This window comes from Paecilomyces variotii, assembly GCF_004022145.1.
Source record: "Paecilomyces variotii strain CBS 101075 chromosome Unknown C8Q69scaffold_5, whole genome shotgun sequence".
NCBI classification, from domain to species: Eukaryota; Fungi; Ascomycota; class Eurotiomycetes; order Eurotiales; family Thermoascaceae; genus Paecilomyces; species Paecilomyces variotii.
Window position 1 is genome coordinate 127,526 of NW_021167144.1, and position 15,776 is coordinate 143,301.

The 15,776-nt window shown below is 46.4% G+C and overlaps 7 protein-coding genes across 7 annotated transcripts; 4 read left to right on the top strand and 3 right to left on the bottom strand.

The window, feature by feature from the left end:
- Positions 1-60: 60 nt before the first annotated feature.
- On the top strand, positions 61-2,001 carry C8Q69DRAFT_251146 (hypothetical protein). Its single transcript, XM_028626587.1, has one exon. It carries the CDS (start codon positions 234-236, stop codon positions 1,584-1,586), a length of 1,353 nt encoding a protein of 450 aa, XP_028485027.1. The 5' UTR covers positions 61-233; the 3' UTR covers positions 1,587-2,001.
- Positions 2,002-2,564: 563 nt separating this feature from the next.
- C8Q69DRAFT_401928 (hypothetical protein) lies at positions 2,565-3,237 on the top strand (the record flags this gene model as incomplete). Its single annotated transcript, XM_028627944.1, has 3 exons — positions 2,565-2,877; positions 2,967-3,073; positions 3,184-3,237. Coding segments are annotated over 3 exons (474 nt in total), but the record flags the coding sequence as incomplete, so codon positions are not given.
- A 994-nt stretch (positions 3,238-4,231) lies between these two features.
- On the bottom strand, positions 4,232-6,530 carry C8Q69DRAFT_432041 (ZIP zinc transporter). The gene is made up of 4 exons (XM_028628499.1): positions 5,856-6,530; positions 5,665-5,799; positions 5,366-5,606; positions 4,232-5,311 (listed from the first exon to the last, which is right to left on the bottom strand). The coding sequence occupies exons 1-4, from the start codon at positions 6,215-6,217 to the stop codon at positions 4,523-4,525; spliced, it is 1,527 nt and encodes a 508-aa protein (XP_028485029.1). The 5' UTR covers positions 6,218-6,530; the 3' UTR covers positions 4,232-4,522.
- Positions 6,531-7,281: 751 nt separating this feature from the next.
- Positions 7,282-8,538, top strand: C8Q69DRAFT_465786 (putative peptidase domain-containing protein). Its single transcript, XM_028630512.1, has 3 exons — positions 7,282-7,726; positions 7,827-8,269; positions 8,322-8,538. Exons 1-3 carry the CDS (start codon positions 7,333-7,335, stop codon positions 8,361-8,363), a joined length of 879 nt encoding a protein of 292 aa, XP_028485030.1. The 5' UTR covers positions 7,282-7,332; the 3' UTR covers positions 8,364-8,538.
- An 891-nt stretch (positions 8,539-9,429) lies between these two features.
- On the top strand, positions 9,430-10,181 carry C8Q69DRAFT_251212 (hypothetical protein). Its single transcript, XM_028626588.1, has 2 exons — positions 9,430-9,622; positions 9,721-10,181. Exons 1-2 carry the CDS (start codon positions 9,532-9,534, stop codon positions 10,002-10,004), a joined length of 375 nt encoding a protein of 124 aa, XP_028485031.1. The 5' UTR covers positions 9,430-9,531; the 3' UTR covers positions 10,005-10,181.
- C8Q69DRAFT_251218 (hypothetical protein) lies at positions 10,089-11,280 on the bottom strand. Its single transcript, XM_028626589.1, has one exon. It carries the CDS (start codon positions 11,128-11,130, stop codon positions 10,432-10,434), a length of 699 nt encoding a protein of 232 aa, XP_028485032.1. The 5' UTR covers positions 11,131-11,280; the 3' UTR covers positions 10,089-10,431.
- Positions 11,281-13,388: 2,108 nt separating this feature from the next.
- C8Q69DRAFT_402146 (kinase-like domain-containing protein) lies at positions 13,389-14,761 on the bottom strand (the record flags this gene model as incomplete). The annotated part of the gene is made up of 2 exons (XM_028627958.1): positions 13,389-14,182; positions 14,248-14,761. 2 exons carry the CDS (start codon positions 14,759-14,761, stop codon positions 13,389-13,391), a joined length of 1,308 nt encoding a protein of 435 aa, XP_028485033.1.
- Between the last annotated feature and the right edge of the window lie 1,015 nt (positions 14,762-15,776).

Genomic DNA, 15,776 nt, shown 5'->3' on the forward strand with positions numbered 1-15,776 from the left:
GTAGAGCTATAGGCGGTAAGCCCTGGCAGAACTACAGTAGGTAACGTTAAGTACCTAGTACTGGCATATCTATGAGGTCCTCGGATTGAGCTATCATAACAACGTAATTCACAACTAACTGCCTCCCTAACGTCGCTCTTAGATAGTTTGTACATATCAATAGTTCCCAGCGGATCGTAAGAAGTTGTCTTTAAGGAAATTGACACTGCCACAGAACCACATCCCGCACTGCCATGTTCCTAACGCCTCCTGTCTCCAGAGAAAACTTCCACTACTCCAACGGCGATTTCTATGTTACCTCCTCCAACCAGAACCAGCACCGCCGCGCGACGATCCCAGAGTTCCAGGCCCTCTTCCACCCTCTCCCTGGCCAGCCCCCGACGGCCAAGGACCCTCCTGCCCACTGGTACAAAGCGCAGTTGCTGCACTACGGTTTGCAGCCATCGGACAACAAGGGCACAGCCGCGAAGAGGTTGCTGGATGCGCTGAACCAGGGCAGGTTGGAGATTCCTGTGAATCTACAGCAGCTGGAGCGGGATTTGAAGAAGGAATGGGATTCAAATGAAAGGAAGGCGAGGAAGGAGCTTGCTGCTGCGGAGAAGGCGAAGAAGGCCAAGGAAGGAACAGTAATGTCGAAGCAGACGGGGAAGGGGATAAAGAGGAAGGCTGCTGATGATGGTCAGGATATTGCCGCTGCCATTGTTTCTGCTGGGCTGAAAGGGATCAATGCAAATACTGTGAATATCAATTTTAATCTTGGAGGCAGCAGCAGCAGCAAGGGGGCATCAACATCTTCTGCGAAAAGGGCCAAGAAAGAAATGGAGAATGATAGTAACAATGGAAAAGAACCCAAGAAGACCACTAAACGAAAAAGCACTGCTGCTGCTGCTGACAATGAACCAAAGACTCCAGCCAGAAAGCTCCAGACCGCGAGGTGCACCGGTCGAGCAGGATATTCAGGCGTGCAGTCGGCTAGGTCTACATCCAAAGCGGAAACGGAGCCAAAAACCACCAGTGACCATGCTCCAGTCAGGAAACGCCAGACTGCGCGGCGTGGTCGAGGTGCATATCCGGGTATCCAGTCAAGACCTACCACTACTGCTGCTGCTACCTCTGCTACCACTGATGATGCGCCAAAGCCCACAGCTAAGAAGCAGACTGCGAAATGTTCCTCTCGAGGGGGACACTCAGGTGCACAGCCACGATCTACATCAGAGTCACAAGATTTCTACTGGGGTATGCGGGAGGAGTCTGAGGGCATCGAATATCCAGCGGATGACAGCCACTATTGGCACCGTGAGGAGTCTGAGGGCATCGAATATCCAGCGGATGACAGCCACTATTGGCACCGTGAGGAGTCTGAGGGCATCGAATATCCAGCGGATGACAGCCACTATTGGCACCGTGAGGAGTCTGAGGGCATCGAATATCCAGCGGATGACAGCCACTATTGGCACCGTGAGGAGTCTGAGGGCATCAAGCATCCAGCAGATGGCAGCTACTATTGGGACCGTGAGGATTCGTATTCCAATGATCCTTACTACTATTATTCCGACAAGGATGTGGAGATAGGGGATGCTTGGTAGGCCGGGGACAACTGTTCAACAGAGGGCTGTGAAAATACCAGGCTGCAGCCAGTGGCATGACTATGAATCCTATTAGGATCTCGCCCACCTTCTGGGAGACCTCGATTGGGTGCGCTTACTCAAAGGTAGCGGTGCATCAGCATGGCTGGACGACCTGAGATCGTCTTCTTCCTTGCACCAATGTAAACAGACTCCAGCTCCTCCTCCCTCTGTATCAGTCTTACTGTGCAAGGCTCCCTGGAAAGAGTTCTGTTTTTCTCGGCGCTCAGGGCTGCTCGAGTTGAACCCCAGGTTCACTCGTATGATTGGCGTACATTAGGTACATCCGGACTATTTCCTCTTTCAATTTTTGCCTACAAGACCGAATCCAAAGACTGCATGAAGCCTTAGGCCAAGAACTCACTATTAGCTTATAATTCTTTTATTCATAATAGCTATTATATAACCAACTAATTTTGAAAATATTAAAACTATACTAAATACTAAGCGAAATCTCAGCATACCTTAAGTAGTTTGAGAGTTTCTTTTAGGAAGGCGGAACAATCCGGCAGGACTGATAACCACGCCGAGATAACTTACTTAACCAGTGGAAAGCTGCCGGCTGCTTTTGTTGATGATGACGATGATGAGATTGCGCCCTCACGATACATTGATCATTTTCCCACATATTCGACTCGAGCTTACTGGTTATCCTGTCTGTACTGATCCGGCGGAGATCATAATTGCGCCAGCGGAATAAGGAGATCCCAACTACGAACTTCAGGGAAAGCTAGGTAGCTATTGCTATTCAAGATGATCCTCCGACATCGAAGACCAAGCGCACTCATCCTCCTCCTTGCGCTGGTCGCATCATATCTCCCTGTCCCGGTACTGGGGTCAAGTATGTCCCATTCATCTTCTTCTATCCAATTCGTCATTTGCCATTATTATCCTCAAGAGAATCTGAACCAAAGCTAACAGTTCACTTCGCAACGACTAGCCCCCGCCTCATTCTGCAAATGCACCTGTTTCTCCAACAGCACAATCATCCAACTCGGCCCCGCGGACCCGCGCACCTCATCCGTGCTCCCTGACCTGGAACGACGAAACGGGAACGTTTCGATCCCAATCCCCTCCGATTCGACGGCTGGTACGGATCTATCGTCATCGTCATCGTTCTTGGAAACCCGTGAAAAGGACAAGAAGTACCGGGCGCCGAACTGTAATGATTGTAATCGGAAATTCTGCCTCGATTATAATTTGCCGATCTGTAAGGGCGCGAAGGAGGAGGATGTTTTTACGACTTGTTTTCGTGAGTGGTGCCTAAAAATCCTTGGATGATTTGATTGATACTGGATAAGACTTCTGGATTGGCGACTAATATGCTGTGTTGTTTTACAGAGCGAGATTCCAGAAAAGATGAGGCGGTAGTCTTTATTTTCATTTTCGCGACGGGAGGTCTACTTGCCTGGGCGGCTGTGAAGCCGTGGGCACAGAAATGGCTTGAGGTATTTTTCTTATATCCCCCAGTCCTGTCCCCGATGTGTTCTGTCCGATTTCCGGCCTTGCTTGCAGAAGCTATAAAATATCCGAAGCTAACTGTACATGGGTCTATTAGGCAGCAAGAGAAAGGAGATCCTACGCTCCCGTTTCGGAGAGCGGGGATAACTGATTTTTTTGCCTTAATGATAACGAATTCATTTGATATATGTCAGAAGAATGACCCGTAAGAAACAATATCGCCCTCTCTTCGATGGAACACCGTAGGTGGGCCTTAGCGATTTGGTATTCGTACATTTGTCCAACGGGGAACAATGAGACGGCGTGAGGAGAAATGGAATCCAAAAACAAAAACGTACAACAGCCAGCAAGGATTCACACTTGGTCACCCACCCAATTACTAATTGGCCGGCGTGTGGCTTCTCTACAATCAATACCGCGCTGGGTTTCGCCCGGGTAGGTAACATGTGAGAGCTGCTTTACAATCGCGCAAACGAGGTGAGTTAGGGCGAGAGTGCGAGCAATGGGTTGCGTGCCTTGCACATGACAATGTTAAGAGAACCCTCTGCTAACCTTCAAAGATTCTGTTTACAAAGTATAAATGATCAAAAAGTATAATGCTAGTGCTATATTATATCTTGGAGCGAAGCTCGCTGAGCTTGAATTCTCTAGCAACTAGCTCAGCCTATTTATCTCTGTGAGTAGAGCTAGAAGACGTGGGAGAAACCCGACAGGAGGTCTGCTTGTAGGCAGGCTCCGACATTACATGTATTAAATTAGTATTTGATATATAAGTCTTCTATTTATAAAAAAAATACTATTAGATTGTTTATGTTCTCGGCGGAGGACACCTAACCTCTTGCTTTCGCCCTTTCAGGAACTATCTCTGCCGATGATTAGGTATACTTCGTGGAACTCTCTAGGTTACCATACAAACAGATAAATATATATCTCCTTACGAATTATTCTCGTCCCGAGGATGAGAGGTTAGGAGGTAAAAATTGAAGACGCTGTCCCTACGAGGGCCAAACTCGCGACAATGGGCGGTACTGGCACCACGCTCTAACCGACTGAGTTACCGGACATCGCATGCCCGAAGAAGCAGCTCGATAATTATTTTATTATACATAAATTTAGTGGTGTGTATAGTAGAGGATACTTCTATCCTTCTATCCTTTTCAGTTTATTGTATCCACCGCTAATTAAGCTCCTGTTATTGTGTAATCGTGAGTTTATCTATAAAACCGCTGCTCGGGTTATGTGAAGGCCCCAACACTCCATATCAAGAGATTCGTCGGATTTCTACCATCAGGAAGCAAATAAGACCTAGGCTTATTGAGGAAGGCAGTCATGTTGATAAAATAAGTCAAAAGGATATATCAACAGTCCCTCCAATATCAAAAATTCCAGAAAATGCTGACGAAGTAGCTAGTCCCCTTTGTAAATACCTACAGTGTTCATGCCCACTTTCCGAGCACACTCATCAGAATCAGCCCAGCTACTAGAGATAAACCACCAACGAGTGTCGTTGGTATATCTGCACTAAGAAGCTGTCCCCCCTCAATGATCCAATCTCTTGCCCACATATCGACAACACCATTCCATATCAGTATCCCGGAAGACAGTGCGTCCAGTGTTCCAAGCGCGATAAGTGTGCTCGCATCGTTACCATTGAAGGAATTTAAAACTCCTAGTCCTATTGCCATGCCAATGGGAGTTATCAATGCAAATGCGGTGCCCATAATAACTTTCGATGGGAATATAGCGCCTGGCAAGAGCGCAATCCGGGCACCGAGCGCCATGCCCTCAAAGAATTGGTGAAAGACAATCACAACCAGGAGTGTTTTGTAAAATGAATCCCCGGCAACGACGAGAGTGAGGCCTATCAGTATACTATGGAACAGGATGCCAGCTTCCATGATAAGAACTGACAGCTTGCTGTTGGGAAGTGTCGGGTCCATGGAGGTTCCATGATGATGTCCTAATTGGAGGAGTGTCTGGCCAGACTGTGAACCTACGGCGGGTGGAGCTTTGAGCGTTTCATTTCCCAAAGTAGTCTCAGCAGTATGTCCGGAAGGTCCTGTGCTTTCGGCCTTGGTCGACTGTGCGGATACGACTCGATGGCCGATGTACTCAGTGAGAAACGCGATAAAGATACCCGCAATCACAATGGCTGAAGTGGTTGCTTCGTATTGCAGCTCACCCAGGCATTCATTGGAAAACATCAAGGACGCGTGAGTATAGAGCTTAAGTGAAAATGGTTAGTTCCATGCTTCTTTTAGTTGCGGGGGACACCATACATGAACGAATGCGGTGGCAATAATGACACCAGTACCAAACTGCTTAATGGAAACGGATACCATTGTGTTAAACGTCTTGAGAGACAGTTTTGTAAACAGGACAGGAGCGAAGATTCCAATAGCGCTGGTAACGAGGACCACAAAAATGGAGCCAATTCTCAGTGGAACATCGTAGTCTCGTTGGCTGACTTCACAAGAAGATTCGGATTCGGATTCGGACTCACCGGCGCCAACACAGTGTCTACACATATCTCTAATCAGTATATGAATCTGAAGGTCAAAAAAGAGGTAAGACTAACTCGACACCGGCATGAAAATGGCAATTCTGTCCACTTGATGATGATTCTTCACCGTCCTTGCTGGAGCTAGAACCAGAAGATGCAGCTCCTTCGTCAACGACCAGCACGTCCTCCCCAGCGGGGCTAACGCAGTACCTGTAAAGTTTATGGCTCATTAATGAAAGTATATACAAAAGGTCTCATTCACATACATATCGGTGTCATGAGAATGACAATCAGTATACTGCGCCGGAAGTTCTCCCGTCGGTGTGGCTGTCAATGAGATGAGCACTTCTTTCCCAGCCCCATTGATGCAGTATATATCTGCCCCATGATTGTGGCATCCTGTCACAGAAGCTGTCTGGGCGGTAGTAGTTGTGCTAGCAGGAACTGATACAGGGAGATTCACTGTCGAAGAAGAAGAAGGTAATGTGTATGTTGCTAACGGCGTCTCTTCCCCATCCGGACCGTAGCACCACTCGACGTTGGAATGATTATGGCATCCCGTATATGTTGTTTGGGTTGCTACAAGACTCAACCCTACCAACACAACAAGAAAAGAAAGCAAAGCCATGGTAATGATAGCTAAAATAAGAGATCACGACGATGTTTCTTTCCCTTAAAACCGGCCAGAAGATGGGATATATATAGTCGAGTCGTAGCCGAAACTATTTCAAAAATAATTTCTCGAGAACAAGGTAATATATCCTACCACAAAGAATTTGTTAGTTGCCATTTAAATACGCTTCCAGGTCGTGTCTGAGCCGTAAATTGACTTTCAAAGCCCGGCTGCAACATGAAAAAAGTAATGAGCAAACTGGTGCCATTAGAGGCCTTTGAGTACCACTTTACTCCCAAGGTCCTTATTGCGGACATCCTTGGCATCTTCGGCCTGTATCTAGCCTGTATCTTCTACTCGAAGTGGAGGAAGTATTTCATGCTTAGAGGGACTCTTGGCGTTGGGCGGAGGGCTTGGCGTGTTGTCGCCAAGAAGCAGCGCGCGGGATTCCCGAAATGCACAATTAGAAGACTTGCACCTGTTGGTTCAGTATACTCACTATGATCTCGTATGTGTTACATGAACAAGAAGGACAAAAGCTACGCAATAAAGTTGGTTTCGATCAGTGATTGCAGCAGCTTCCAGTAGATATTGATATCAGTACTGCTTCATATTACAAACGATTTAACAGTTATATTGCAGGAAGTATTAGATATCTGACCAACAAGGTTCTCATTTCTTTCTCTCTCTCTTTTCATCTTTTTCCCTCCTCGTAAGATTAACTTCTTTTCGGCTGAAGGTTGCTAAACTCGTAGCGAATGAATACCCACGATAGAGGTTTTTTGACTCATAAGCTACCAAATGGGGCGCACGTTAGGATATCTAGCCCCATTAGAGGTGTCTTTATATCCCGCAGAAACTACAAAAAGTATACCTTGGCATGATTTGCCAAGTCTAAATGAGATAATGAAAACGGGGATATTTCACTGGAACCCCTCTCCCCGAAAGTCATGTTTTGTCATAGTATTTATCAATGGCTAGCTATTCCTTAGGGAACAGAAACTATATAAGGAAGACCTATACTCATGTTGTAACCTGGATATTTGTTCATTTCCTGCCTGAAAAGATTAACCCCCCCCCCCCCCCCCCCCTTCCCAAGTCAATCATCTTCCATTCATATCCCAGATACAATGATCAGTCTCTCCAATATTCTCCTGCTCATTGCTAGTGCTGCTACAGTAGCTGGGGCACCAGCTCCTGTTACAGCACAGGAAACTAAGCAAGCTCTCCCATTCAGTCAATCGTCGTGGAATGAAGGTGCTGTCACTAAATATCCAATCCACTTGAGTTGCAACGCAACTCAACGTCGCCAGCTAGAGATTGCGCTGGAAGAGACAATTGATCTTGCGTCCCATGCCAGAGATCACATATTGCGTTGGGGCAACCAAAGTGAGATCTACAGGAAATACTTCGGTAACAGACCCTCCTTAGAAGCAATTGGAGCGTATGAAGTCATTATCAGTGGCGACAAAGGGGGAGTCCTATTCCGTTGTGATAATCCAGACGGCAATTGTGATTTGGAAGGTTAGTTATATCTTCCATCAACTTTTTATAAACTCGAGGGAAAAGAATAGAGGTTGGAATAGAGAAAGCAAGACTTTATGCTAATATGTTTGGACTATAGGGTACGGGGGTCATTGGAGAGGGGAAAATGCCACTGATGAAACCGTGATCTGTGATCTCAGCTATGAAACTCGTCGCTCATTGTCCACTATGTGTGCACTCGGATACAATGTCGCCGATTCTAAGACGAACACCTTCTGGGCGGGCGACCTTTTACATCGACTGTACCATATGCCAGCAGTTGGTCAAGCTTTGGTTGAACATTTTTCGAGTGATTACGACGAAGCACTTGAACTAGCGGCCAACAATGGATCTCTCTCGACGCATAACTCGGACACATTGCAGTACTTTGCCCTGGAGTCTTACGCTTACGACATCGCTGTACCTGGGGTTGGATGTCCAGGTCCTGAGCACACCCATAGTCATGAGACTCAGCCCACAGTTACCACGAGTGCCACAAGTACTACCACAGAAGCTCCATCAACAACGTCTGAACTACCTCCTGTAAGTTCTCAAAAAGCCCTAGTGAGAATTATGTGCATGCTGACTTTAAAAGAACTGCCACACTCATGAGGGAGGAGACGTTCATTGTACTTGAAAGAGTCTAGATGCACAATAAATCAAGTGCTTTTTTAGCGATAGTACCTATCGCAAAGTGCAGATAAGTTGGAACTATTAATACTAGTAGCCATGCAATTAGCAGCAAGATTATAAAGCTACTTGTCCCTAATTTCACACAGATCAGAATAAATCTATTTGGACTTTCTCAAGTGTAAAAACAAATTCTATATTCCTACGTTCAAACCTAATAATCTAGTCAATCCAAAGTAGATCATCTAACATCTTCGAACATAGACACTTTCATCTCAATTGTGATTCGGCAACATCCACTGCTGACAGCGATATTATTGAAAATTAGTGGCTACAGATCCTAACCGCTGTATATCCAGCAACTCACATATACACACCAATCCCCATGGAAGCATTGATTCTCAGTGCTAATAATGAACTAGCTTAATGTAACAATTGCTGGGGAAGAGAACAACGAAGATTCAGTTCCAGGATAGGTAAATCCCGCATGGTCGATTTTCTCGGAATAATCCTATTCAATCAACCTTATAACTAACAAATGGTCCAGGAATATTCTGGCTGACTCGTCCCGCTAAGGGTCCCCTAGCTAGTAGGGAGTCTCCGAAATACGGCGATAGATTAGTTGCTTCTAATGACGGCAGTTCCATTACAAAGTCACTTAGTGCTAAGGCTATCAAATATATCGGCTTCTGCAATCAATATCTCGCTGCTGGCTTCTCGGGTGAGGGAATGCATATTTACCTATGCGGCCAGTGCTGGGATCTTAACAGCCAGCTATGTTCATCAGACCGCGGGTTAAGTAATTGCACTTCGGTTGAGCAGGTCGTGGAACTGGCCCCTTCCGCTAGTGGACCGCTCGGTGATCGCTCAGTACTCCGTAATCATTCAGCAATGACTTAATCCTCGACGCTTCGTGTCTAATCAAATACATGTAGCTCTTAGCCCTGCATGTTTCGTGCGTTAGTGGGAACCAGTTGGACCGAATAATGTTAATTGCTGCTTTGCGGCATTTTTGGATTTGTTTAAGTAGGGCGGTCAGGCACGTGTCCCCGGGTTACTTATGGTCACGGTACCCTATATATATAATCCGACCGTGGCCCCCAGCAGCAGCCTTAGAAGTTTATTGTTGCATCCACACCGAGGCCGTCTATGTTCTTTGACACTGGGAGTATCATATGATATCTCCTGCGAGGTCCTATTCTTCTTTGAACGATATCCTTCACACTGTCTACAAGTCCCCAACTCGGAATATAAGTGAAATAGGAGGTACTTCTTGGACTTGGGTATAGGTAGGAAACACATATTCATTTTGTTCAAATGAACGACTCGAAAACATTTAATTAACACCCCAGTGCTTGATTTAGTACATAAATCGTGTTGCAATATCATGTCTAGCAATATGAAGACCGAAGACAGTGGCAGCTCTGTCCCTCCAACTCATGCTCAGCCTCCCAGGCCGCAGGGTTTTTCATGGAGAGGTTTTGCAGTGACACTTGTGATTAACTATTTGACTCTCATGGTCACCATCTATGTTCGAGACTCCTTCTTCAAGTCCGACAATTTTTACCTTCAGTGTGGGATTTATGCATCGTTTTTTACGTTATTTAATTTTCTGTACCGGAAGCTCCAATATCGTCTTCGCGAATAAGTGAAAGTGGAATTAAGGATGAGACTTGACGCCTAGCATGAGCTATTATGATCGCAGTAGGCATACGTATTGAGCTATGAGTGCTGCATTATCAAATCTTCCCTGTTGGTCAGCATGTAGTCTTGAACAATAGCCCCAAGGCTAGCGATTGTTGCTTTATAAATACATCATGGACTGCAACGATGAAGAATAGCCGTGGTCTCGTGGCTAGAGAGTGTGTCTGCGTTCATTGCAAAAATTTTAAACAAGTTTCTATTAGTGTCTAGGATGCCATCTCTGAGAGGCCTCCCTGTTTGTTATATACAAAAGAGTGTATGTACGTATCCAAGATACCAAGTCCCTAGGAACTTTGTTCGCACAACTGACAGTTTGATGGGCTTCGCAAGTAGTATATATGCTATAGGGCCATGCATATAGCAGCAAGCTTTCACGCGGACGTCTCGATACATTTCTCATTCGGATGGGGCCCCTGGCAGTTGTAGTTCTTCTGAGAGTTGAATCCAGTCAACTCCAAGGCACTGTCGCTGCTTGCAGTGGCCTCTGCATCAGCGCCATGGCACGCCACAAAGAAACTGAGGAACTGAGGGCAATAGGTATTGACCGTGATACTAGTGAATGTTACACCAGAAGTATTGATGATCGCGAAAATACTCTTGCATGAAGGTAGTGGATGGCCAGTACCAGCCTCAACGCAAACCTTGCTATCAACGACACCAATAAGTCCGGTTACACCACCAACTGCAGCTGAAGTCATAGCAGCACACACGGCCGTAATCTGATTGCTGCTCAGATTATCTTCAATGTTGCCATGGCCCTGGCATTCACCGTTGATAGCACTTCTGGCTTGAAGGGAGCTGTTTCCAATCTTGAAGGAATGCGGGGGGAAAACGTCGGCGATAGTCTTGTTGAAGATACCGAGCTCCGCAGCCAGAAAATCGGCTCCATCATGGAAATTCTGACTGTCTGTCGTGAACAAAGAGGTGAGGTTCATATTCATATCATTTCCCGACAATGCCCGGGCGTGATATTCGACCATATTCTTCACGTCCTCGGTGGGCGTCAAGCCATAATGCTTCACTGCAGAGGCAGCGGAGATACAGAAACAGACAAGAGTTGCGAGATGCATCGTCAAGGAATTATATGGATGAAGTAGGTTGAAAGCAAAGTTCACAGGGTTAAAATGTTCATGGAATCAAGAAGCATGCTTTCATGGCAGTCTCGCTAGTAAAATACCTGAGCAGGATGTTGCATGAGTAATGTCTAGATCCGACTCTCACCTCACACTTTTCAGTGAGATATTTACTGATTTACTGATTTCTTAATGTCTGGTCTCCACGTACGTCCACTCTGACCCATGAAGAGCTAGTTATATTGGACAGCGTCGTCCTGATCCTTCGACTGCCTAGCCCCCAAGTTGCACCAGGATCGGCCTCTAATCAACTCAGAACATATAGTAGAAAGATAAACCAGCTGAGCAAGAGCAGGATGCTTAAGCAAAAGCACGTAAAGCGAAATCTCGACCCACAATGATCAGGATCCTACGTGGGGGCGTCTTCATTCTCGGAGAGAACTTGTTAATATCCCTGTTTGATTTAAGGCGGATTAATAAGAGCTATTTCAGACATGTAGACGGACTGGAGCTTCGTATATAATTGCCAGCGACCTTTAAGTGTTGGTTCAAGGTGGGGATCCATAAATGCGATCCCTTGATACTACCTCAGCAGTGGATTATGGTGTTTAGGGTTCAGAAGCCCTTTCAGGGGCGGGTCAGCGCAGAACTCAATCCTTAAATTTTCAACCCTACACGGGTTAGTTCCAAGTGCACATGAGGAGTGTATATATACTAATATCAGGGCTATCATGATGATCACTTGGGGCCATCGCTAGGGGCCGTCACCAGCTCAGAGGCATACTTTTTTGGAAGGCAGAGCGACGAGGACCCTCAGAATAGGCAAAAGGATAATTTTCGAACAAAAGATGAGAAGCAGATCTTTCAGGAAGATTAACTCTGCCTTATGAATTCCTGGTTTCCGGCTATACAGTCTGCTTTGAATACTCCTTGAATATTCGGAATCAGATTTGAACTGCTTAACATCGACATAAAAGATCTAATGTCGTTTTCCCCGCCTCTTTCCCTTTGCTTCCCTCTTCCTATCCTATTATCCTGCACTTATCGCCGCCCCTTTCATTAACTTCCGGTCCCTACCGAACATTGCACGTGGGCCTCCAGTCCGATATTACTGTCCCTTTTATTTCGCCGGAATTGCTCTTCTGGCAGAGAATATTCTGGCTTGTATCAGCTACAATGCGAACCATTAATATCAAAGTAGTTTGTGGAAAGTAGCGGGATGCCGTTCATAATATGAGTTTTCAAATAGAGAGCACAAAATGTGGTAAGGGGCGCGAAAAAGCAGCCAGAATTTGCTGATAGAGAGTGATTGCTCAATACAATTGGCTAGATAAAACTGTTTCCCCCACTACTTAAGGCGCGAGGTCAACTTACATATGCGAATACCCAACACTTCCCAGGTTTGTCGCTAGACTTTTTACAGCATTTCGCCTGATGAGAAAGGTTAGAGAGAGCAAGATCGGACCATATCGGATTGAATAGGATCGACCCGGTTCCATTGACGAGCCGTCGTATGTATTTCTCCTTGGAAACTCAGGAGGTAAATCCACCTAATAAGTGGTGTTCGTTGGTGGAAGATGAGCGATGTCTAACGTGACTGGTCAGGTTCTCCATAACCTAGGAGGCGGATATATACCATTTAGAGCTGACCAAGAAGTTAAAGCTTCAGGCACGAATAAAGAGCAAGTAACTTGGAGCCAAATTTATGGCAGCGGTGATAGTTCAATATTAGACACACAACCACAGCCCTAGGCCACTGGGTTAATATTTTGTCCCATCAGTTGTATAGAGTATCGCTCGTCAGCCATAATAATCTTCTCCAGTGCTACTGCTTCTTTCCCTTTAGTAGTATTAGTCACAGTCCCTCCTGTCTGGAAGATATTTGTCCCTCAATGTAATTATAGTATGGGGCCGCTTGGGTCAAAATCACCACGATGGCCAGTGGAATTACTGTGATATGAAACTCCCGCACAAGATGTCCACCGCTTTCGCACTGGAATTCTCGAAGCCATCCTGATTCCTTCATTCGATAATGATATCCAGGGTGCTTCAGCTCGAGGCATCAACGGAACTAGTTGTCAGTGGCATTGATATAACTCTACGGATTAAAACCGGTCAAGTACAAGTGGTGCACGTTCGAACGTCACGGCCCTTGTACTAGGATGGGCTGTGGAGACAGGGCGCTCAATACGAAGTCGCGTCATTAGCTCTATACATGGCTTGCCGGTTTGAGAGTGGTGGATAGTTACGGGCATTCATGTCTCCTTGGAGCTTTCCAAAGAGGTGGATTTTAAACTCCGCTCGAAATCAGGCAACACCCACTTGAGCATCCACTCGGACTGAAGGACCTCTTCAGCTGTTGGTCGCTCTTCCGGCCGAAATGCCAGCATTCGGCGCATTAAGTCAAGAATAGCGGCCGATTCTTCCTCATCAAACTCACCTACTTTACGCTTCCGTCGATACATCTGCACACCTTCCTCAAATGCTTTGTCAATCAGAGGCCACACATACCGACCCTCCTTTGGATGCCCATTCTCATCGAAAAATTGGCTCCGTTCTTCCCAGCGCTTCCACCAGCTTGAGGGCATGGGTCCAAGCACATCGATTTGCTGAGACACTACCTCATCCGCAGTCGCAAACTCGCTGTTGAAAATGGCCTTCATGCCAAGAATCTCCCAGATTGTTGTGGCCAGACTCCAAATATCTGCTGAATAAGAGAGCGCGGTCTGCGGTTCGAATCGGGCTTCAGGGGGCCGCATAGCCAGCGGGGTATGGCAATCTTCCCCACGACGAAACTCTGACGCCGGGGCAAATGCTTCGCCAAAATCACTAAGAAGCACGCGCGCGTCTGCTAATGAGAATTTTTCCGCGTCTTTACCAAGGTAGAGCGGTATTACTGCCGTCGTCGGGATGTTGGGCGGAAGCGGTTCTCCGTCGTATCGTGTTATGGGGATTGTCTCAGGCTCACCGTATTTTTCATACAGTTGCTCAACCGAAAGCTGATCGAAGCTTGATGGGAGTTTGACTAGGACATTTCGGAGATGAACATCTAGGTAAAAATGCCACGGATGTTAGCTGAATAGAACCAGAGTTGCAACCATCGCCATGACAAACCTCCATGAACATAGCCTCTTGAATGAGTATACGCAAGAGCCAGCGTAAGCCCACCTGATAGCGCCCGAGTAACCTCAATAGGAAATAGGCGACTGAAAGAGACCTCTCTGAGATTGCATCGTGCGGGAATCATAGTGTAGCATGGATGTGTTCCATTTGGACCATGCAACTTGAATTCATCAAGAGGAAAAGAGATCGAATTGCGCCCTGGGTGTAAGGATGACGGTGACGGCAGTGGTGCAGATAGAACTCGAAGAATCTTGACTTCATGCGCAAGTGCATCTGCGATGCCGACTTTGATAGCAACGTAGCGCCCTAAGTGAGTGTCCCGGGCGAGCCAAACAGTCGAATAGCCGCCAAAACCTAGCTTGTCTACAATGCGGTATCGCTCGTGTAACATATCTCCTATCACGATAGGATGATAGCCGCCGGGTTTATATTTCTCAAGTGACTCTGCACCATCAATCCAGTTGTACTTGCAAGAACGGTCTGTTGCACTTTCATCGCGCGACATTTCTGTCGACGAATAGGCGGTGGAGCTCAGCTGTGAGAGCGAGCCAAAGCCAAGCTTCCGAAGGCGGCAAATGGATGGCGGGAGCGATAATGCATTTGAGACTTGGAGGATCTTGAGTGGGAAGAGAAAATGGATGGTAGGAAAACGTATTCCGGAGCAGCGCGCCATGATAACTCTTGCGTGAGAGTACCTAGGTAACTAGTGGATGACCAGTACCAGCCTCAACGCAACGTTTTAACCCTAGATATTTACACGGCTTAAGTAGTTCCAGTGCCTAATGGTGGATCATACAAGCTTGTTTGGACCCACAACCATCGTGATGATCACCATCGCTAGGAGCCGTTACCAGCTCAGAGCATGAACGGCTCAGAATAGACGAAATGATAATCTTAGAAGAAAACATGAGAAGTAAATCTTTCAGGAAGATTAAATCTGCCTTTCAAATCCCTAATTTGCGGTCATTTAGTCTGCTTGGAATGCTCCTTGAATATTGGAATCGAGTTTCAACGGCCTGAAGTTGATATACACCAAATCGGATTGAATCTGTTCCCATCGATGGGCTGTCGTATGTACTATTGGAAACTCAGGACACGGACTGGAGATGATAAGTGGTGTCTGTTAGTGGAATATGAGCAATGCCTAACTCAGCCAGTCAGGTTCTTATATTATACCCGTTTGCTGGCCATAACTGCGGACGCCATATCTGTCATTTAGAGCTGCACCAGAAATCTCAAGCCCCCAGCACTGAGCAAAGAGCAGATGACCTGGAGCCAACTGTATAGTGGCGGTGATAATTCAATAGTATTGGAAACACAACCACAGCCCTAGGCCACGGGCGTCCAAAACACCCCTGTCATCCGCGGAAGAAGATTTCCGTCAAGGACGGTCCAAAGTGAAGGTCTTTGAGGACAGAATCAGAGAAACAAGCTTCGAGCTTTTGAGTGAAACCAACAAGACGTTCCATGAGGACAAAATACAATTATTTTCCGCTCGGGCTATACACATCCAGGCGTTC